At 41.8% G+C, this 24,731-nt stretch overlaps 1 protein-coding gene across 20 annotated transcripts in view; it reads right to left on the reverse strand.

Moving 5' to 3' along the window:
* The window catches only part of LOC106884054 (fibronectin type-III domain-containing protein 3A), a 250,398-nt gene that overhangs the window by 150,257 nt on the left and 75,410 nt on the right, over positions 1-24,731 (reverse strand). For all 20 annotated transcript variants that reach the window (XM_089366370.1, XM_089366362.1, XM_052974886.2 and 17 more), the window contains one exon: positions 2,899-4,243. In XM_089366370.1, coding sequence (XP_089222496.1) covers positions 2,899-4,183 — 1,285 coding nt within the window. In that variant the 5' untranslated portion in view covers positions 4,184-4,243. The remainder of the gene's footprint in view (positions 1-2,898; positions 4,244-24,731) is intronic.

Raw genomic sequence — 24,731 nt, forward strand, 5'->3', positions numbered from 1 at the left:
ATATACATTGTATGTATATTTACATACGTATATGTGTACTTACAGCAAATATGTATGCTACGTGTCTTTGTATATATATTTTTATTTTGTGAGAAACACTTTTATGTTTGAAGCTGATGAATTTGTTCCACTTTCTTTCTAAATCATTTGACACAAGCTGCAATAGTTCTGTTTATTTTTGTATGTCTCTGATAATGCCTAATGAAACAGTTTGAAGTTTTCTAAATTCACAGCGTTTCTACTTTCTTACTGCAACAGCATCTCTGTTTCGTTGCTCGTCTTTTGCGTTTGAAAGTTCATTCAGCTTTGTTAATGCTTTGATATTCATAAATTTTGATGACTTCCTATACATTAAAAGCTTCATAAGAGACTTCTTCATCACAGTTACAACCTGAATAATTCTTTTAAGATAAGTTGCAGCCATACTATGCAACAATGACACTAAAGTTTGATTCAATTTTTTTCCACTAAGACCAATAAAAATCTTTCTTTCTAGATTTTCAAACAAGGTCTCCATTAGTAAGTGGAGGCCTCTACTAGTAACTGGAATAGCCCTGTTTATCTTTTGTAATTGGAAGTCCATTCTGTTATCGTCATTGTCTCATAATGTTTTATTGTTCATAAATGAAGATAATTTGCCCAGCATCACAACAGCCAAAACAAATTTCAACGCTACTTCAGTGTATAGTCTAACACAGTATCTGTAGTCGACACAGTGAAATGATTTGATCTGGGTTCGGGCTAAGGTTAGGAACACTTTGAAATTACAGATTAAAATTTCAGAAGGTTAAGGTGTGCTAGTGGCTTCCTCGTGTCTACACAAGAAATGTTGTTCTTCATGAACTTCTACAATGAATCATACCTGTGTGGCATTCTGGGAGTGAGAAATATAATTTCCTTATTTTCCTGTTATTTTGGCATTTTTATTTACTTCCTCATACTTTTATTATCAACTTTCACTGGGTGACTTTTTCAACAATAACTCCATCATTATCGACAATTCAGACACTATAGTATCTCTCTCTCTCTCTCTCTCTCTCTCTCTCTCTCTCTCTCTATATATATATATATATATATATATATATATATATATATATATATATATATATGGATAGATAGATGGATGGATGGATGGATAGATAGATAGATAAACTTACTTGGAAATGGATATGTGTGTACATACAAATATGTATACACACACATACATACATGAAATTTTACAAAGAAAACAAAAATGATGATGATGATGATGGTGGTGGCGGTGGGGGAAATGGAGGTAATAAATTTTACTGTTACAACAACAACAACAGCAGCAGCAGCAACAATATTATCTAACTATTATCCAACATAATCTCCATACTCTGCGACTGAAAGAAATTTCCAATAGAAACAAGACAAACACCTCTCCCCACCACCTCCCATCCCCACCGCCCTCATCATATTGCATCGGCAGAAAAAACTTATTTCCAAGAAGAAAAAAAAATGGTAAACAGGAATGGTAAAAGAGATGCCATGTTTTGAACGAAGATGTTTGTAGGACGTTATTGTTTCGAGAAAGCCTATATCTTTCCTATGATTGATGAATAACAGGTAACATCACTCACACACACACACACACACACAACAAGGAAGGAAGTCTGCTATCTCTCTCCGACCAAAAGAACTTCCTGTTTTCCACTGATTAGCGCTCTCTCTCTCTCTCCCTCTCCCTCTCCCCCTCTCTCTATCTCTCTCCTGTTATTTCTAATCTCATTATCTAGTTTCATTTTCTTTGAAATTTTTATTCAGCAATTAACAAATTAAGATAAAATAAAATGAAACAAAAACTAAAAATGGAATTCTTTGTGATTTGGATGGCGGCAGGGTATCTCTAAGCTGTTATAGTTGTGAGGGTGATGCTGGCAGAGGTTTATGCTTATATATACACCTGTATCTCTCTCTCTATATATATGTATTTACATCCATGCAAGCATAATTTTATAAATTTATATGCTCAGAAATATATATGCAAACGTGTGTGTATATATAAACACACACACACACATAAAATACGTTTGTGTATATGCATGTGTTTCTGAGTATATATATATATATATATAAATATATATGATTATGCTTGTATGGATGTAAATACATATATGGATATAAATACAGGTGTATATATATATATATATATATATATATGTATATCATCATCATCATCATTTAATGTCCGCTTTCCATGCAGGCATGGGATGGACGGTTTGACTGAGGACGGCAAGCCAGATGGCTGCACCAGGCTCCTATCTGATCTGGAAGAGTTTCTACAGCTGGATGACCTTCCTAACGCCAACCACTCTGAGAGAGTAATGGGTGCTTTTTACATGCCACCGGCACGAGTGCCAGTCAGGCGATACTGGCGATGGCCATGCTCAAATGGTGTTTTTTATGTGCCACCTGCACAGGAACCAGTCCAGCGACACTGGCAACAACCTCACTCAAATGTTGTTTTACACATGCCATCGGCACAAGTGCCAGGAAGGCGACACTGGGCACAGGTGCCATCATGATTTTGCTTTCCCTTGCCCCAACAGGTCTTCACAAGCCGAGTTTCATGTCCAATGAAGGAGACGACGTTGGAATGGGTGCCAGTCGTCGAATTTAATTCGATTACGATTTCACTTGCCTCAACAGGTCATCACAAGCGGAGTTTAGTGTCCAATGAAGGAAAGGTACGCATATACATATTATATATATATTTGTATATATGTACATTATATATATATATATATATATATATATATATATATATATATATATATACACATATATATATTGAATGTGTGTGTGTGTGTGTGTGTGTGTGTTAAATGGGTAGTTGAAAGTAAACATAGCAGATAATAAGTGAAGAGTATTTACCTGAAATGTGCTGGACTTGGTCTCCTACTCGAACTGCAAAAATCTCCCCAGGCTGGATATGTACGAGAACAACATGTTGTGCTCCTGGTGTGTTAGTACTGTTGTAGCCACTGTTGTTGCTGTTACTGTTGGTCAAGGGTGGGCTACCCGTGCTACACGATGAAAACGTGGTGGTGGTCGTGCTTGTAGCTGTGCTGGTTGCGCCGGATGCCATGCTCTGATGCTCGCATTGCTTTCCACTGCGTGGTACCGCATCAGGGGACGCGGTTTGGTTGGTTGTAGCGCCATCTTTGCTATTGAGAGTGCTGCTGTCATCTGGGCTGTTGCCGTCGTTGCCGCTGCTGCTGATGTTGTTGTTGTTGTTGTTGTTGTTGTTGTTGTCTGGGGAACTAGATTCGGCTGGTTGTTGTTGTTGCTGTTGTTGTTTTTGTTGGCGTGGCAGTGGTGTTTGCTGTTGTGGTGGTGGCGGCGGGGAGGATTCATGGTCACCATGGGAAGAATGTACAGCTGGCGCCACCTCTGCTGCTGTAGTGCCACCAGCTGTAGAATCATCTGAAGTCACTTGGTTGAGAATCACCGAATTTCCAGATGAAGAATCGGCAGCAGTTGCAGTGGCAGTAACGGAACTTTCTGATGAATCAAGGATTGCCATTTTAGCAGGCAGCTTCGTAGTCACAGATTCGGTAACAATTTTTGTGTCGACCACCACCTCGTTATTCTTGTTGTTGTTGTTGCTGCTGCTGCTGTTTTTGCTGTTGTCGGCTGATTCGATAACTCGAGCATTTGCCAAAATTTGCTTTCCAGGTTTGTCGCCTCCGCCGATGGAGACGACAGACGATGAAGTGAGGTCCACCGAGGGACACGTCAAGTTTTCAGCTGAAGCGTTGGCCAAGGAAGGGGTGACGTATGTCACTTGTGTCTCAGGATCTATAACGACGGATGTGGCACCGGCCATCACACCGGTGCTCGAGCTGTTGTCAAGAGAATTCTCAGATTTCAAAGGGTTCGGTGGCACCGGCGCCACTTTCTCTAGTCGTTCTTCATCAGTTGGAACAGCTTCACCCTCCTCCCCTTCCTCCTCTGCGCCTTCTTCTTCCACTTCCATTTCTTCCTCATTATCACAACTGGCAACCGTAGCAACCGTGGTTACGCTGGATGTCTTGGAGATATTATTGGCAATTTGCTGACCATTTTCCTTCAGTGGAACTGGTTGTTGTTGTTGTTGTTGTTGTTGTGGTTGCTGAGAGAGATCCTCAGAGTTCTTCGTCTCCTGAGATTCTGACATTTTTTACAGCTGACTCAGGAAGGATTTGGCTGGGATATTAACCATATCACTGCAAAGATCCTGAAACGACAGAGAAAGAAGAAACAGGGGACAGCTTTTAGTATCAGGTGACAGAAGGTGAGCAGTGGAATGTTAGAAAAAAGATATAGGTACCCAGTTTATACAACAGGGTGGTTAGGGTAGATGGAACAAGACAGGTGTGTGAGAGCAAAGAATGACACTGATGCCAAGGAATATATTGTGACTGTGAGTAAGGTAACCTTTGGATTTTACAACTACCAGACATTCCTCAGAGTGAAGTAACCACAATATACAACACTATCTTACATTTACCCCACAGTTATTGATTAATTAATAGTTATCAATTAATCTATCTATATTCATCACTCCACAACATGCAAATTTATAGATACCCACCACTGATGTTTATATCACACACACACACACACACACACACACACACACACACGCACACACACACACACAAACACATATCCAGAGACACACCCATACATATATGCAGACAGGCACATACACACACACACACACACATAAAGCACACACACGCATACACACAAATTCACAGACACACACATGAATTCACACAGTCATCCACAATCATCCCAGCAACTTCCTCTATAGTCTTCCTCCACCCGTCCCTCACATTCCTATAGATGTTGTTGTTATTTAACTGTGAGTGGGTGGGTTTGTGGTTGTTTTGAAAGTTTGTGTCGGGGGGGGGGGGGAGAACAGGGTGTATGGAGTCTAGAAGGGGGGAGGGGTAATTGAAACCTTTCCAACTCTCACCATCAGCCCAGAACCCCCCCCCCGACCCCCCTCCAGGTACATGCAAGCATGCACTTGCAAAAATAGGGATTAGGTGACCCCTGGGTGTCACCATCTTTGGACCTGACTGGCTTGCTGCCATTAAGCTCCCCCACCCCCCAACATCACCGCCATCTTCAGGCACAGTTAACCATTGTTGCAGCAGTGACTATCTTCCCTGCAATCATAGCTACATCTGACGCCACCACCACCGTCATCATCATCATCATCACCACCACCTGTCACTAAATCAGCCACCACCCCCACCACTATATGGATAGGCACCCCCACCACGTACACACACACACACATGCATAGAGAATTTGTTCAGCTGTTGGCAGTTGGATCATTAATGGTGAGGAAGAACCGCAAGAAGAATTATCCATTCTTTATTGCTTGCTTTCATTGAGTCCAACGGTTAAAGGCTTGATCTGACTAACAAAAGCCCCTCCCCTCGGTTGCAGATTAAACAGAGGTCACGGAGACAGTAACAGGTCAGCTTATTCAGGCTGTCCACTGGCTGCAGCTGTCATTGCTGTCGGCTGTAGACCAGAAATACTGAGTCCGACACCAATAGTACCTTGCCAGAAACAGATGTCGTTACATGTGTGTTAATCAATAAACAGTTCGTTTCACACAGATAACGGAGCCTTTTCGGATTAATCGCAGACAGTTTGAAGGTCATTATCATAGAAGAGCTGCCGTACAGAATAATGTGACAGAATCATAGAGGGTGTTTGTGTTTGGTATACAAGGAATTATTCAAGAGAATAAGAAATTAAATTAATATGGCAATGAGCAGTGAAAATACTTGAAGAGTCTAACCTATTGCAGTTAGAGTTCAAAAAGAATAACAGACTAATCAAAAGAATAATAGAATAATAGAATACATTTTTGCAATTCACCGAAAGCCAATACAACTGTCTCTTGTTGCCATTGGCAAATGGTCAGTAATTAGTAGAAGGTTACAGGGGTGATTGGAGTGATGATTCACCATTCTGGTGGCACATAAAAAGCACCATCCCAACATGGTCGATGCCAGGTCCACCTGACTGGCTCCCGTGCTGGCGGCACGTAAAAAGCACTATCCAAATGTGATCGGTGCCAGGGCCGCCTAACTGGCTCCTGTGCCAGTGGCACGCACGTAAAAGGCACCCATTACACTCTTGGAGTGGATGGCGTTAGAAAGGGCATCTAGCTGTAGAAACCTTGCCAGGGAGCCAGGTGCAGCCTTCTGACTTTCCAGCCCTCAGTCAAACCGTCAAACCTATGCCAGCATGATGATGATGATGATGATATATATATATATATATATATATATATATATATACAATGGTTTTGGATGAAAAAAAAACAAAAAAAGGGAGCTAGAAGACAATATTAGTGGGTGTTTGTAATGTAAAGATTAAATTATTGGCAAAGGGTAAGTGAGAATTGAAACCCCATCGCGTTATCTGCTCCCTAGGATTCTATCTTTACTGCATCACAGCTCACCATCTGTCAGTTAACAATCTGCACTGTTATCATCATATTCAGCTATTTAACGATAACCAATTAGCCCCCCACCTCTCTCTCTCTCTCATTGATTGATTAATAAATAGCTGTATTTACTCTGATCAATCACAATCTATTGAACCCAGAAACGCAACATTACAATTTCTATTAATATTTACTTAACGACAGAAAATATTGCTTCTATCAAATTATTTGTATATTAGGTAACCCGCCATCTTTGTTGGCCATTCAGCATGTCACATGCTGGGCAGCAAGGTCACATGGCATCAGTCACGTGATAAATAAAAAAATAATGCACACAGTTACATAGCAACTACAGAGTTTCCCACAGATCATGTTAAATACAATTGTTAAACCCTAGGTCAGCAATGACTGAGTAAATCTCTTAATGAAAGGCATTCCGGACATGACCATCCACCAATTTTGGTTACTTTGTATTTGCTCCTCAAAGATAATGTATCTATGACTATATTTTCCAATGTGTGGGTTAAGGAAGATTTGGTTACTATTTCTAGCAAGTGAATCCACCTCATGCAGACTCCGGTCTTCTGACAGTTATAATACTTTTGTAGTAATAACTACAAAGATATTGATAGTTAGCAGAGCTAATATTAGCTTCAAATTTTGGCAAAAGCCAGGACATTTAAGGTAGGAGATAAGTCGATTACATTGACCCCAGTGCATGACTGGTACTTATTTTATTGACCCCCAAAAGGATGAAAGGCAAAGTTGATCTTGGTGGAACTTGAACTCAGAACTCTAGAACGGATGAAGTGCCACTCAGCATTTTGCCAAGCATGCCAACAATTCTACCAGCTCACAGCCTAATCGTAGCTAATATTGGTTTCAAACTAAGGCGGTGAACTGGCAGAATCGTTAGCACACCGGGCGAAATGCTTAGCAGTATTTCGTCTGTCTTTACGTTCTGAGTTCAAACTCCGCTGAGGTCAATTTTGCCTTTCATCCTTTCGGGGTCTGAAAATTAAGTACCAGTTGCGTACTGGGGTCGATCTAATCAACTGGCTCCCTCCCCAAAAAGTTTGGGCCTTGTGCCTAGAGTAGAAAAGAATATTGGTCTCAAGTTTTGGCACAAGGCCAGCAGTTTTGGAAGTCAATTACATCGACCCCAGTACTCAACTGGTACCTATTTTATCAACCTTGAAAGGATGAAAGGCAAAGTCAACCTCGGTGGGATTCGAGCTCAGAATGTGACGACGGACAAAATGCCAATAAGCATTTCATCCAGCACAGTCATAGCAAATACCAAATGATTAATAGTATTGGTGGATGGGGGAGTTAGTACTAAAGGGGATTATAGCAACAGTAATACACTGGTGGTGGTGGTTGTATGTCATGTGTCCAGCTATTAGAATAGGTACACAGTATCCGTGTGTGTCAGAAAGGGCAAGTAAACGGGGTTGGCACCAGAGAGGGGCATCTGCCCAGAAAAACCCTACGGCAAAAAGTCCCATCCAATCGCCCATAACTACACCAATGTGCAGTCATGGCTTTAAAATGATGATGATGGTGATGATGATGATGATGATGATGATGATGAAGTCTCTTGGTTGTTGAATGCTCTGTACAATTTTGTATAACCAAATCATCATGTGTACGTGTACGTATATATATATATATATATATATATATATATATATATATATATATATATATACACACACATATATAGCACCAAGCAGTTTATTTTCAGTGACTTTGACAGGATATGTCAGTCTAAATAACAGTTTACCTTGTCTGATAATTATCGATCTGTGTATATGCGCGTATACATCATCATCATCATCATCATCGTTTAACGTCCGCTTTCCATGCTAGCATGGGTTGGACGATTTGACTGAGGACTGGTGAAACCGGATGGCAACACCAGGCTCCAGTCTGATTTGGCAGAGTTTCTACAGCTGGATGCCCTTCCTAACGCCAACCACTCAGAGAGTGTAGTGGGTGCTTTTACGTGTCACCCGCACGAAAACGGCCACGCTCGAAATGGTGTCTTTTATGTGCCACCCGCACAAGCCAGTCCAGGGGCACTGGCAACGATCTCGCTCGAAAATCCTACAGGAGCCAGTCAGGCGGTACTGGCAACGGCCACGCTCAAAATGGTGCATCTCATGTGCCACCCGCACAAGAACCAGTCCAGGGGCACTGGCAACGATCTTACTTGGCTTGCCGGGTCTTCTCACGCACAGCCCATTTCCAAAGGTCTCGGTCCGTAGTCATCGCCTCGGTGAGGCCCAATGTACGAAGGTCTTGCCTCACCACCTCAGCCCAGGTCTTCCTGGGCCTACCTCTTCCACGGGTTCCCTCAACTGTTAGGGTGTGGCACTTTTTCACGCAGCTATCCTCCTCCATTCTCACCACATGTCCATACCAGCGCAATCGTCTCTCTTGCACGCCACAACTGATGCTTCTAATGTTCAGCTTTTCTCTCAAGATACTTACACTCTGACGGGTATTCACATTGACATTACACATCCAACGGAGCATACTGGCTTCATTCCTTGCGAGCTTACGTATGTCCTCAGCAGTTACAGCCCATGTTTCACTGCCATGTAGCATGGTTGTTCGTACGCATGCGTCATACAGTCTGCCTTTTACTCTGAGTGAGAGTCCCTTTGTCGCCAGCAGGGGTAAGAGCTCTCTAAACTTTGCCCAGGCTATTCTTATTCTAGCAGCTACACTTTCAGCGCACCCACCCCCACTACTAACTTGGTCGCCCAGATAGCGGAAGCTATCGACTACCTCTAGTTTTTCACCCTGGAATGAGATAGAAGTTGTTTCCTGTTTGTTTGCAGTCTTTATTGCACCTGAACATCTGCCACAAACAAAAACTAACTTGCTAGTTAACCTGCCTTTGATGTTGCTGCACCTCTTATGTGTCCATAGCTTGCACCGGGTACATCTTATAGAGTTACTACCTACTCCTTTTCTACATACTGAGCAGGGCCATCTACCTGAAGGGGTTTGTGTTTTATCTACCTTCCTACTTATTAGGATTTTGGTTTTAGCTAGGTTGACTCTAAGGCCCTTCAATTCTAGACCTTGCTTCCACACCTGAAACTTCTCCTCTAGTTCTGATAGTGACTCCGCAATTAGGGCAAGGTCATCAGCATAGAGGAGCTCCCAGGGGCAACCTGTCTTGAACTCCTCTGTGATCACCTGGAGGACTATGATAAATAGGAGGGGGCTGAGGACGGAACCTTGGTGGACCCCTACCTCTACCCGGAATTCATTACTGTACTCATTTCCAACCTTCACCTTACTGACAGCATCTCTGTACATGGCTCGCACAGCTCTCACTAACCATTCTTCTATCCCAAGTTTCCTCATTGACCACCAGATAAGGGATCGGGGGACCCTGTCAAAGGCTTTCTCCATGTCAACGAAAGCCAGGTACAGAGGTTTATCCTTGGCTAGGTATTTCTCTTGCAACTGTCTCACTAGAAATAAGGCATCAGTAGTGCTTTTACCTGGCACGAACCCAAACTGCATCTCATCTAAATTGATTCGCTCCCTAATTAGTTGGGCTATGACCCTCTCTGTAACTTTCATAACCTGATCTAACAGCTTGATGCCTCTGTAATTATTTGTATCTAAAGCGTCCCCTTTACCTTTGTAGCAGTTGACTATGATGCTGCTACACCAGTCATAGGGTATGACTCCTTCGTGTATCACCTGGTTCGTAATACGGGTGACTAGGCTATAGCCAACACTGCCAGATATTTTGAGCATCTCTGCAGTGATTCCTGATGGGCCGGGGGCTTTCCCGGTCTTCATACTCTTAATTGCTTTATCTACCCTGGTACTATCAACTCGGATAGCTGGTCCCTCTATTGGGTCGACATAAGGCAGGCTCTCTTTCTCCCATTCATTCTCTTTATTAAGCAATCTATCGTAGTGGCATCTCCAGACCTCTTTCTTTGCATCCTCATTTAATGCAAGCGTACCATCATCCATGCGAACACATTTCTCTCCTACAACATCACTATTCTCTCTCCTACACTGTCTTGCAACCCGAAATACCTCGAGTCTTTGGTCCTCACGGCGCAGAACATTGGCAAATCTTTCCTTATCTGCTTCCCCTCTGGCTAAATAAACCTGTATATGTATGTATATGTATGTATATGTATGTACATGTATATGTATGTATATGTGTATAAATATATATATATATATATATATATATATATATATATATATATATATATATATATATATATATATATACATGAGAATTATATGAGAAGTAGATTGAGTAGACAAAATCTTCATATTGATTATAGGCATGTGTTTATGTATGCATGTGTGCGTGTGTGTGTGTGTGCAGATGGATATATATGTATATGTATGTGTATGTGTTTATATATATATTCAAAATGTCCCTGATAAGAAAAGTCAAGTAATGTTTCAGCTTCTCCTCCTCCTCCTCGTCCTTTGCTCCTCGGCCACCACCACCACCACCACCACCACCACCACCACTGGAACTCTGTCTGCTGTCTGCTACAGTTCCATTTGTCTTTTACCATTACTCATGGCCCTGGGTGGAGCGTTGTTCTGTCACTCACTGAGCAGTGAGAGCTCTTCAGTAGAAATGGTAGAGAGGCCATTGTGTAGATCTGTGTGTTGGTGTCAGGTGGAGTGGACACCACTTGAACATGTGGAGTGGGAGGAGGGAGGGAGTAGAGGAGGTGGAGGAGGGAGGGAGTAGAGGAGGTGGGGGAGGGAGGGAGTAGAGGAGATGGGGGTAGGTGGCTGATGGTAGTTATGATAATAACGACAAAAAGACAACAATGATAATGAAGTTGATAACACCGTTGGTGATGGTGATGATGATGATGGTGTTGGTGATAACAATTACAATAGTGCTAAGTATAGCATGAATGATGAAGATGCTTAGATAGAAGAAAATCAAGCCAAACAAGCAGCACTCCCTCACCGCAATTCCTTCCTTGTATGACTAATATCTGGGGAGACCCCCCCCCCACCCCCAATTGAGACGAAGCAAAACAGAGGGCAAGATGGGTTTGGTTGGAAAGTTCTGGGCTGAAACAGAAGGACAACTACAACAAGGTGGACAAGATCAATGCTTGACCACGGGCACCAAATACAGAGAGTTGAGCCCTTCGTCTCCTGTTGACCAGCCCTTGCAAAGTCCAAGCTTATTTATAGACACACGTAAAATACACCATTTCGAGCGTGGCTATTGCCAGTACCGCCTGACTGGCCTTCGTGCCGGTGGCACGTAAAAGCACCCACTACACTCTCAGAGTGGTTGGCGTTAGGAAGGGCATCCAGCTGTAGAAATTCTGCCAAATCAGATTGGAGCCTGGTGTAGCCATCTGGTTTCACCAGTCCTCAGTCAAACCGTCCAACCCATGCTAGCATGGAAAGCAGACGTTAAACGATGATGATGATGATGATGAATCAAGCCATCAGCCATGGCTATTGGACAATCTGTCAACAATTTGATGGCCTGAAAGAAGCATGGCAGGTTGACAAGGATGACCTGATCACAATCATCTGTGATGCAACTGTTGAATCTATCAAAGAGAGATTATGATAAACTGACCAGATATTATAATCAGGGATTAGAATTAAAATTCTTGCAACACTGATAGATATTTTCATCCCTTCTGGCAAATTCATTACTTGAGAGGAGGGAAGTGGGGAAGCTATCAAAATACAAGGATTTTGAATTGAAATAAACAGGATGTAAGGCATGGTTGGAAAAAAGAAAAAGAGTGCCAGAAATAATTGGGGTAGAAGGGTAAAATAAAAAATAAAAACATGAAGAAAAATATCTAAATTATAGTCGAGCTCACAACAGTTTAAAAAAAAAGGGTACCCCAATTAATACAAGATCAAAAAGACTTTAAATTTAACGACACTCCTTAATATGGTCTGTGCCCAACACCTCTGAACAATAACTGCACAATGAAATAACAACACAACACATACCCCAATACAATAACCACCCAGTTACAAAACACAGCACACATACCCCTATACAACAACCACCCAGGAACAGAACAACACACATTCATGAATAAGAGTGAGAGTCACATTGTTTTATAAATTAAATCGTTTAATTTGCAGGGAGGGGGGTGAGCAATGATTGTAGTTATTAGGATGAGGAAGTGAATGAGTAATGAGAGAGATAGGTGTGTGTGTGTGTGTGTGTTATCAATCAATCTTCTTCTCTGTCTATTTTTATATATATCTCTCTCTCTCTCTCTAAATATATATCTATAGCTTTCTTTTCATCTCTTTCTCCTCTATGAATGTATGTAGATATATATATGTATAAAATAAACACACACACACATGCAATTAAAAGATGACTCTATATACACTGCATTGCACCTTGGGAAAGTACCTTCTACTATAGCCTCAGACTGACCAAAGCCTTGTGGGTGGATTTGGTAGACGGAAACTGGAAAGAAGCCCATTTTGTGTGTGTGTGTAGTAGTAGTAGTAGTAGTGTGTGTGTATATATATATATATATATATATATATATATATATATATACATATATATACACACACACACATACATATGTACACACACACACATACACACATCAGTCTGCCTCTACATTTCTGTTCTTCCCCCCCCTCCCACCATCACAGCTAATTTAGACAAGTTTTCAATGACTTCACAGATTTCAAGATGTGTTTAGGTTGGTTCCCTTCCTCCACCCCTCTCCACCTCACCCCCCTCACCCCAGTGTTTTCTGGGAAGGGGGCGGGGGTGAAGAGGGGGGGTCGTTTGCCAGATGGTTCTTATAAAATGTAAAATACTTTATTACTCGGCCCCCACCCCACCACCACCACCACCCTACCATCAAGTAGGGGAATGCTAAAAAACAAAGTAACAACAATAATAATAATAATAATAATAATAATAATAATAATAAGCAATTTTTCACTTTAGAAATTTCTAAGAAAATAAGTTGACCCTCCCCACCCACTTCTACAATGAACTAGATTAGATAACTGAAAAAGACAAGTGTGCTGGTGGTGGTGGTGGTGGTGGTGGTGGTGGTAGTGAAGACGAGGGGAGGGGCAAAGGGCTTTCTCTCCTCAGCTTCCTACATCTTCGTTGAAGAGGAAGAGGGTGTGGATGAAGAGGAAGGCTTTTTTTTTTGAAAACAGAAGTGGTGACTTGTTGAGTGAAATGTCATGATTACAGACAGACAGCAACAACAAGAAGACGAAGAACAAGAACAGGAGCAGCAGCAGCGAACGCCATTTCAAAGACAGTGGCTTTAGGTAGTGGTCTATCAAGTTTTGACTATTATTATTATTATTATTTCCAGACTGTCAACCTGCCTGAATACAAGGGTGCCTCCACCACCACCACCACCGCTGCTGCCACCACAGCCACCACCATCATCATGCCATCACTACGCACTCCCCCTCTCCTCCCACCTCACTAACACCTTCAGTTTGTGTTCCTTCGTTTAAAGACAGCCCTTGGCATCTTCATGGCATAAGTTTTTTTTATATCAAATGATATACACGGACTGTGTGGTAAGAAGTTTGCTTCACAACCATATGGTTCCGGGTTCAGTCCCACCTTGGGCCAAATGTCTTCTATTATAGCTTTGGGCCAGCCAAAGCCTTGTGGACAGAAACTGAAAAGAAGCCTGGTGTTAGTATGCTTACATTCCTGTGACTTAACACTTCAACAAAAGGGGACCGATAGAATAAGTATCAGGATTAGAAAATAAGTCCTGGGGTTGATTTGTTCAACTAAAATTCTTCAAGGTGATGCTCCAGCATGGTCACAATCTAATAACTGAAAGAAGTAAAAACAATTTAAAGTATATATATATATATATATATATATATATATATATATATACACTGGGCCATCCCATAAATAAAGCAATTTTTTCAACTACATGAAGTCGGAGGGGGACGGGATAAACTCCCTGCATCAACTTGCTATAAAAGCAGGTAGTAATTTTACCTTGTCCTTATACTTAGTGCCATTCCTTGCCCTCACATCTCTCCTCCTCCTCTACCTATCATCCCCTGTTGTGTCCAACCTCCACTTCCAGGCTCCACACCAATCCTTCTTCCCCAAAAGGTCATCCCTCTGGAATTCCCTCTCTGCTCACGTCTTTCTTTCAGGTGTTGACTTACAAAACACTTATGAAGAACATTAAACAGCATCAATCTCACTAGTCTTGGAGGGACAGGTAAGGCCAAGGGCAAGCGCTGCTCCTTCCACCAGACACAGCACGAAAGGAAACCTTCCTCGTTGAAACCCATGGAGAATTTATTTTAAATGAGGACTAACTTTCCAACACCAAAATGCTGTGACCAACTATTTTAAAACTTCAAAACCACACTTTCCGGAACCTGCCATTATTGATCCCCATATTGGATGGTATGAAAGACACCCAAACATATTAGACACATCCCAATTCCAGCAGCACGTACCCCAGAAAAAAAACTAACCCCCCCCCCCCCACCACCACAATTTGCTGACTGCCCTTGTGATGGCTCTTCCTCATCCTATACCCCAGTGGCCAATAAAAGAAACCACCACCACCATCATTATTATTACTATTGCAGTACATTGGCAGAATCGGCAGCGCATCAGGGGGGCAAAAAAAAAAAAATGCATTGCATTATTTGTTCTGGATCTTTTTTGTTCTGAATTAAAATTCCTCAGGGCCCAACTTAGCCTTTCATCTCCGACCCCACCCCCCAACACTCCACCCCCACCCCACCCACCCTGAAGTACAAGACGAGTCCTAGGGTGGATGGTTTCAACTAATCTCCTCCCTCAGACATGTAATCCAGACATAAACACGCTTGTCAATAATTCCATTACCGTTTACATACAACACCAACACACATACATACACACACACACACACATATACATAACTGCATGTGTGCAAATAAATGCAGTGTGTGTGTGTAATTGGATATGGTTGCTGTATGCGTGTAGGTGTTTACATGCACAGTAAGTCTGCATATATATTAATATGTGCAGTGGTATGTGTATGTGTACATATGTGCACCAGCACGTGACATGCGACTATGTGCAGCAGCAGAACATGTGTGCACATATGTCAACATGGCATTACTCTCAACACTCTGAGATGGAAATAACTTTGGTGGGGGGGGGGTTGTTAAATAAATACACAAACGCATACAAGACATCAGCAAATACACACACACACACACACACACACAGAGGCAAAACATGCATGCACACACACACACACACGTGCGCACACAGCACATATGCACACAAGACACATGTTGGACAGACTGCAAAGTAGGTGTACAAAAACACACAATACACATACAATACACATACAAGAGACTCATATAAACACACACACACACACACACACAAAGTCATACATACACACACAAAGACACACACACACACACACACACACAAAGACACACACACACACACACACAAAGGCACACACACACACACACAAAGGCACACACACACACACAAAGGCACACACACACAAAGACACACACACACACACACACAAAGACACACACACAAAGGCACACACACACACACACAAAGGCACACACATTCCTTTCATATCTTCACATCTCAGATCTCATCTCACTTAAGACCCCAACATTCTATGTCCAAACCGCCGGGGCTTAAAACCTGCTTGGTCCCCCCACCTCCGCCACTGCCGCGCTCGTTTGTCTGGGACAGAGGAGGAGGTGAGTGGCGGGGTAGGGGTGGGGGAGACAGTAAGGGGATGTAAGGAGTTGAGGCATTTGAATGGTAAGGAATATCACGCTCCACCTTCGCCAACACCACCACCACTAACACCACCACCACCACCACTAACACCACAATGGCCTGCTCTACACATGACGACTGTGTGCTGCTGCAGGCTGTCTCTGGCAGTTGGACGTCTTCTAGTTCTGCCAAATATTGCTGGTATCCACACACACACACACACACACACATGCACAGTGTTGTTAGCATGTTCTCTCCCCACACCCCCTCCACCAACACACCCACCACTACAAACACTACCTTCTCCCCCCCCCCATCACGACCACTCACCCTCCTTCCCACACTCCAGCAACACTTTAACATTAGCACCACCCCTGCAACACACACATATTGGTAATGAACAGAAGAAAAAGTACTCGATACTGGTGGTAGAGTATAGAGTGTATTATTCTTCCTAAAAATGAATGATAGCTTTATACAAAAGGTTACGTTTGTTGAAACTCATAATGTCAGTCAGTTTTGTTTTAATTGACTTTTATGTGTGTGTGTGTGTGTGTGTGTGTGTTTGTGCACATGATACAGACCATTCCTTCTCAAAGTGGTGGTATTCTAAAATATATTCCAAGGTTTACTCTAAATCAAAACCAAAGAAGAATTTCATTATGATAGAGAACCGATCTGTTGCTGAATGAGGGGTGGCTATGAAATCGTCCGAAACCTATGAATTAGAAAGGGGTAAGGAATGGTGACGGGAAGAGCATCCTACCAAAGATAATCTGCCACAATGCATTTTGCTTGGCCTATGTAACCATAGAAATGTAGCTGTTAGAACAATGATATAGGGAGGGAGGAGGGAGGGAGGGAGGGAGAGAAGTGTATATGCTTGTCTTTGTATGCGTGTGTCCATGTGTATGTATGTATACACACACACACACACACACACACACACACATACACACACACGATTCCAACCATCCACCCCCACACCAACTTGGGAAATGGACTTTAAAAGATAAGCATGATGATTATAGCATTAGTCATTCCGAACATCCACTTTTTCATACTCACATGGGTCAGACAGGACTTCTACAGCTGGATGCCCTTCCTGTCATTAACCCTCACCTGTTTCCAAGCAAGGGAATATTTCCCCATGACCAGGCATGTTTCACCTGACACAAAGCCACCTCTCAGTACTACTACTCCCTTTGTCTTTGTCTTGCATATGGCTCGGCGACCTCATTGGTGTTGGTGCCACATAAAAAGCACTCATTACACTCTCTTTAAAAGTGGTTGGTGTTGGGTGGGGCATCCAGCCAAAAAGACGATGCCAAAACAGACAAAACAGCTTGGTACAGTTCTCTGCCTATACAGCCCCTGTGAAACTGCCCAATCCATGCCAGCATAGAAAAATGGACATATGATGATGATGATGATGATGATGATCTTGAACAAGACTCATTTACAACTGTCACACAATAAGGAGGCTCATTTTCCAGGCCTTAGATCTTGAGTTCAATCCCACTGCTGGGCAAGCTAGGCATAGTGTCGGGACGATCCAAACCTTGAGAATGAAACTGGGGAGACGGAAACGGTGCAGAGAGCCATCGGAGATAGTCTGGACCGGGAAAGATCCGCCGTATCACTCTGGTTCTGACTAACAATTAATTACAATAAAGGCTCAAATGTCTGTGGGATACTCAACCACTTATATAATAATTTAATGAGGAAACAGCTCAGTTGATCAAACAACTGGAATGCCAACTCATCTCAGAAAAATCCATTAACTTTTTTACTTCATATACATATGTGTGTGAGGGAGGGAGGGAGAAGATGCCAGAGAAGAAAGAAGAGAGTGAAAAATAAGGTAGAAAGGGGTCTCTGAATTTCTGGAGGTGGAGGGGAAACAGTAGTGACAGTTGAGATATGTCACATGAAGGGGTGTCATGTTGAACTGGTTTCATTGAAGGGGACAGACAACTGTTTGGCAGACATGCCCAGCCCACCCACCCCAAGATGGAGCGGGGAGTGGGGAAGAGGAGGGAGAGAGAGAGAGAGAGATGGAAGAGGTAGGGGAGTGGGGGAAATTAATGACTGGTGGGGTGGGGTGGGTGGGGTGAAGTTGAGAGAAGTGATTCAATTCTTTTTGTAATGTTTGCTGTGGTGTTATATAAAGGACAGGGTTTAGACAACATGGAACACAGAGGGAGTGGGAGGAAGGGAAGGAGCTGGTAAAAAGACGACACACACACACACAGGGTCCATTTAGGTCACTTGTTGGTGAATGTCTTTTTGACTAGGAAGCTGTTTCCATTTTTCTGTTTTATCCCCCAAAATTTCCTTTTTGCTTGAATAATAATAATAATAATAATAAGGATACTCACTCAAACCCATCCGAACAGGAGTTCTACCACCCAAACAGACCTTGTGGATAAATAACATCCAGAACAAAATTAAAAAAAAGAGAAAAGATTTATCGATTCTCAACGAAATTAGTAAACAATCAACACTACTAAGTAACAAGAAGAAAACAAAAATACTGTACAAATACAGCATTACAGAAAAAGACTTACCTGAGGCAAAAGAAAAACTAAAGCAAGACATCCTTGCCAAAGCACAGAGGATCCGCCGGTATGAGAAACGCCAACGTTTCTTTGAACAAAACAAACAGTTCAAATCCAACCCCAAAAAACTCTACCAAGAACTGGGTAAAAATAAAATAGACATTACTTCAGCACCAACAGCAGAAGAACTAGAGAAATTCTGGAAACAAATATGGTCGGTGAAGCAACAACCCCAAAAAAGGACCATTAAAACAACGAACTTAGCACCTGAGCAACTCTGGGCCCCTATAACAACTGAAGAGGTCACCCAGACACTGCAAAGACTAAGCAACTGGAAAGCACCTGGACACGACAAGATCCCCAATTTCTGGTTAAAACACCTGCCAGCAATGCATAAAAAGCTGGCAGAAAACTTTAACAACATAATAGCAGATCCAGAAACAATGCCTGAATGGCTCACAAAAGGGAAAACCATCTTAATCCCCAAATCCACGGAAACGGAGAAACCACAAAACTATAGACCTATAACCTGTCTCCCTACGATCTACAAAGCCTTTACTGCAATAATATCGCAGAGAGTGAGTAAACACCTGGAAAATAACAACCTGTTTCCAGAAGAGCAGAAGGGATGCTGCAAGGGCTCATACGGCTGTAAAGATCAATTATTGATCAATAAAGCCATAACTGAAGACAGCCGCAGAAAGAAGAAAGGCCTCAGTATGGCCTGGGTGGACTACCAAAAGGCTTTCGACAGTGTTCCCCACACGTGGATTCTGGAAACACTAGCCATAAACAAGGTGGCACCAATTATCATAAAATACATAGAGCACTCAATGAACAAATGGCAGACAGTGCTACAGCTCCAAACAAAAGAGGGACTTGTGAAAACGAAAGCCATCCCCATTAGAAGAGGAATATTCCAGGGAGACACGCTCTCTCCACTCCTGTTCTGCCTGGCACTCACACCTCTAACAGAATTGCTAAATAGAACTGGATGCGGTTACAAATGCTATGGAAAAACAGTCAGCCACCTTCTATATATGGATGACCTAAAATTATATGCAAAAAACGACAAAGAGCTAGAAACACTACTACAGACAGTACACGGCTTTACCAAGGAAATAGAAATGAAATTCGGATTAGAAAAATGTGCCAAAGCAACCCTGAAAAGAGGAAAATTAGTTAAAAGTAGCAATATAACACTAGATAAAGCCAATGAAATAAGAGAACTAGACGAAAGCCAACCATATAAGTATTTAGGAGTCAATGAACTAGATAGGATACAACATACACAAATGAAAGAAAAAATAAAGAAAGAGTACTATAGACGAGTTAGATCAATACTAAAAACAGAGCTCAATGCTAAAAACAAGATAATGGGTATCAACACTTTAGCTGTCCCAGTTATAAGCTACAGCTACAACATCCTTAACTGGACACTAAACGAACTATGTAAAATAGACAGGAAAACAAGAAAAATAATGACAGGATATAGGATGCACCACCCAAAATCTGACATAGAAAGGCTATATATACAACGCACAGAAGGTGGCAGGGGTCTTATACAGCTAGAAAACTATTATAAAATAACCACCATAGGACTGCAAAAATACCTACTCCAGAAGCAAGGGAAACTAATACAAATAGCCACAAAACACGAGCAAAACAAAAAACTGTTTTCAGTATTTAAGGAAGCTGACAAATACAAACAAGAAATCAATCTACCTAACAAATACGAAGAAGAAGAAGAAGAAGAAACAACAAAAGCTATAAAACAAATGAAATCCAAACTAAAACTAGAACAGCAACGGACCATGATAAAACGATGGCAAGAAAAGCCCCTACATGGTAAATACTGGGCTAAACTAAATGCGAAAGAAATAGACAGAGAAAAATCCCAGCGATGGCTGAGAAGCTCAGGACTCAAAGCAGAGACTGAAGGATTTTTAATTGCTGCACAAGACCAAAGCCTCCCCACCAGAAATTACCAAAAACACATAATGAAAAGAAATATAACAAGTAACTGTAGAATATGTGGAGATCGACAAGAAACAATAAATCATATTATCTCTGGCTGCCCAGTCCTGGCTAAGAAGGAATATATTCACAGACACGACAGAGCTGGGACCTATATACACTGGAAGCTATGCCAACATTATGGAATAGCAACAGAAAAAAGATGGTATAAACACACGCCAGAAAAGGTCACAGAAAACGAGAAAGCAACCATACTCTGGGATATGCCAATACACACAGATAGAGAAATTAAGGCAAATAGACCAGATATAGTTGTCAAAGATCATGAAGGAAAAAAATGCCTTCTAATTGATGTTTCAATACCAGCAGATGACAACGTTTCTCTAAAAGAAATGGAAAAACTTTCAAAATACAAAGACCTGGAAATAGAGATAACTCGAATGTGGAATCTAAAAACAGAAACAATTCCTATCATAGTAGGTGCCTTAGGTATAATAAAAAAATATTCAGACAAATACATAACAAAAACACCAGGACTTACAAATATATATAACATACAGAAAATTGCACTACTGGGTACTGCACACATTCTACGCAAAACACTTTCAATACAGTAAACATAAGAGCACCACAGCAAACCACAGCACATACCCAAGGCGCACAGAGCTGCGCTCGGTAGTGAAGTGAAAGCACGTTATAAAAATAAAACTACTGAATAATAATAATAATCCTTTCTACTAAAGGCACAAGGCCTGAAATTTTGGGAGAGGGGACTGTAGTCTATTACATCAGCCCCAGTGTTTCACTGGTACTTAATTTACGAACCCCGAAAGGATGAAAGGCTAAGTCGACCTCAGCGGAATTTGAACTCAGAACATACAAGACAGACAAAGCATTTTGCCCGGTGAGCTAACGATTCAGCCAGCTTGCTGCCTTTTTAAAAATATATTGGTTTCAAATTTTTGCACAAGGCCAGCAATGTTGGGGGGGGGGGGCAGGATTAAGTTGATTGCAACTGGTATTTATTTTAATGACCCTGAAAGAATGAAAGGCAAAGTCGACCTTGGTGGAATTTGAACTCATAACGTGCAGACAGATGAAATGCTAAGCATTTTGCTTGGTGTGTTAGTGTTTCTGCCAGTTCACTGTCTTGATGATGACGACGACAGATAAAGGTGGGGACAGGAAGTGTAGGGATTCACAAAGAAACTTCAAATGAGAAGTTAAAAAAAAAAAGGAACTAAATACAAGTATATATGTGATAAAAAAGAAAAAAAAGATATGGTGATGCAGTCCTCTTGATACAGGGGGAACTGCATCTGGGGGTCAATTCATAGAATCTTAATGTGCCAAGAACACTCTGGACATCAAGAACAAGTGCCCTCTCCAAGCAGTCCCATCCACCCCTGTCATTTCGGCTGCTCTTTCCTACATTTCAATAGATTTATTCAATGACTGCAACTCTCCCTACACCCTCACGTCCCCAATTTGAATTGGAATTTTAACGAGCGCCCTACAATAGAGGAAGGCCTCTGTTCTCAGACTTGAATATACACAAAGTATAAAAACCTATTTCATCCTTATGCAATAACACCCTTCACCACACAAAAAGGAATTGACTATTAACAGAGACTGCAGAAGCAGTGCCAAGAAGTTTGTGCAAATATGCCAAACTGGAAGACTATCTTTTAGCTAAGAGGTTTTTCTTCAAAAGACAAGACAGAAACATAAAAAGAACGATAAATATATGAGGTGTGATATCCTGTTAAATAAACAGGTGTCACCTCTGTATGGACTCTAAAGTCAACAGTCTGTAGAGTTCAAGTGGCAAGGTGTGTTGTAGAATTGGTTACAACAGGAAATGATGAAATAAAAAAGGCAACTGAAGAGCAACTGCTACTGCTTGTTTAGCCCTGGTTCACACCTGGTCAGCAACACCTATTCCAGCCATGACCCTCTGGTCATTTTTGTTTTGTTTTTTGGCTTCTTTGAGGAATAGTGTATCTAAGACTGTATTACTCAATGCGTCCTTTCGTTTTCAGAGCAGAGGAGAAATTTGTCTGCTATTTCTATCCAGTTGAATGGAATGTGACAGACACACACACACACACACACACAACAATCTTTATATTCTACTCAACATGAATGCATTATTAGAATACAAAATACCACAGTATTTGCCTTGAGGGTTTCTCTCAAAAAGACGTACAACACTTAGGGCACAGACATTAGCAAATGAGAACTGTCTGGCACAAGAGCTGCGGCATCCAATTCACATGATTTCAGTGTACACGTGCTTCTTCAGTGGTAGGTACCCACTCACTGTATGCTAGCTAAATCTCACTGCCAACAAGAGATAGAATAACAGCGATGTTTCCATCACTGATGATGCAACATACCAGATAGTTCTCACCTGCTTGTGAAATTGTCTGACACTCATGACTGGGTTCTCCTGCTTGTATGGAATGGTGCAGAGACCTGTTGCCAGACACGGGGTTTTCCAACAGCCACCCTCTTGACACAGAGCAGCACTAGCTCCTCCAGGCACTTGATGTAGGCTTCCGTGTTGAGTCTGAGGCCATGTAGGAAAATGAATGGAGGTATAACATTGCCATCACTAGTGATCACTCCAAATAGCATGATGTTGACTGGATGTTTAATTTCTATCACTCTTTTGGGGACATGACAAGCCAACAGTTGTTCTGTGTGTTCACCATCTGATCCTTCCAAAAAATTTTTCTCGTCTGAGAAAAACCAAAACCTGTCCAATTGGAGGGGATGTTTGAATTTGTTCAAAAGTTTCGTAGCGCGGTCTTTCCTCTTGTCCTTGATGGCTTGGGATAAAAATTGGCCCTTTCTCATCTTGTATGAGGAATACCGAATGTCTTCATGCAGTACCTGCCTGACAAGAAACTCAGACACTCCTATGTCCCTGGCAATGGACCTGATTGACTTGGAGGGATCGTTGTCAATCATGGCCTGGATCGCACCAACAAATTCTGATCATTCTTATCAGAATGATCACAGTGAGTTTTCCAAGCTGCCGTCCCTTCCCAATCACCATTACACTCATCCAACTCCTTCAGAATCCTCTGCACTGGCCTCAGATCAACACCCAAACACTCTGAAATTATCGTACTGGAGCTTCTGGCGTGAATGCTAAGCAGTACAGCATGTCGTTTCCAAATTTCTGGCAGAGCGAATTGTGTCATGGTGCTGTTTTTCTCACACTCGGTGCCCAACTGACCCTACTATACAGTGTAGCTGACAAAATCAAAATTAAACCATGCGCTTGCACGAAATTAAAAATATAAAATAGCAACAATTTACCCATTACACCCTGTGTGTGTGTGTGTGTATATATATATATATATATATATATATATATAAAGTACACACACATATATATAGAGAGAGATATAAGTACATACACACATATATGTAACACACACATACACACACACACATAAATTGCAGTAAAGTATAGTTTCATGAGAAACATATGAAATGGCAATAATAATTAAACACAGCTCACAAAACAGCCACTAATTAGTGAAGGAAGGTTCTTTTAACGAACACCTGGATAATGGCATTTGCTTGTTATATGTGGTCTTCATCAACTTGTTGGAGGTGAGAGAGAGAGAGGATCGGGCGGGGGGGAGGGGCAGTTAAGACAATGGAGACAATCCGCGCACACATATTAACACTGACAGGGCTGCTTCAACACATTTCAGCAGACATCCGGAGATCTGCAGATGACATTAGGTGAGACGATTTTAATGCCGACGGTGAAGTCATGTGACGTCACAGAACAAAAGCATGAGAGAGGTGGTGGGGGGCGGGGAGGAGAGTAGAAGACAAGACATAGGGCTGATGTTTTGACATGAGGGATTTTGGAGGGGAGGGG

The sequence above is a fragment of the Octopus bimaculoides genome, chromosome 19, assembly GCF_046866305.1.
Source record: "Octopus bimaculoides isolate indiv1 chromosome 19, ASM4686630v1, whole genome shotgun sequence".
NCBI classification, from domain to species: domain Eukaryota; kingdom Metazoa; phylum Mollusca; class Cephalopoda; order Octopoda; family Octopodidae; genus Octopus; species Octopus bimaculoides.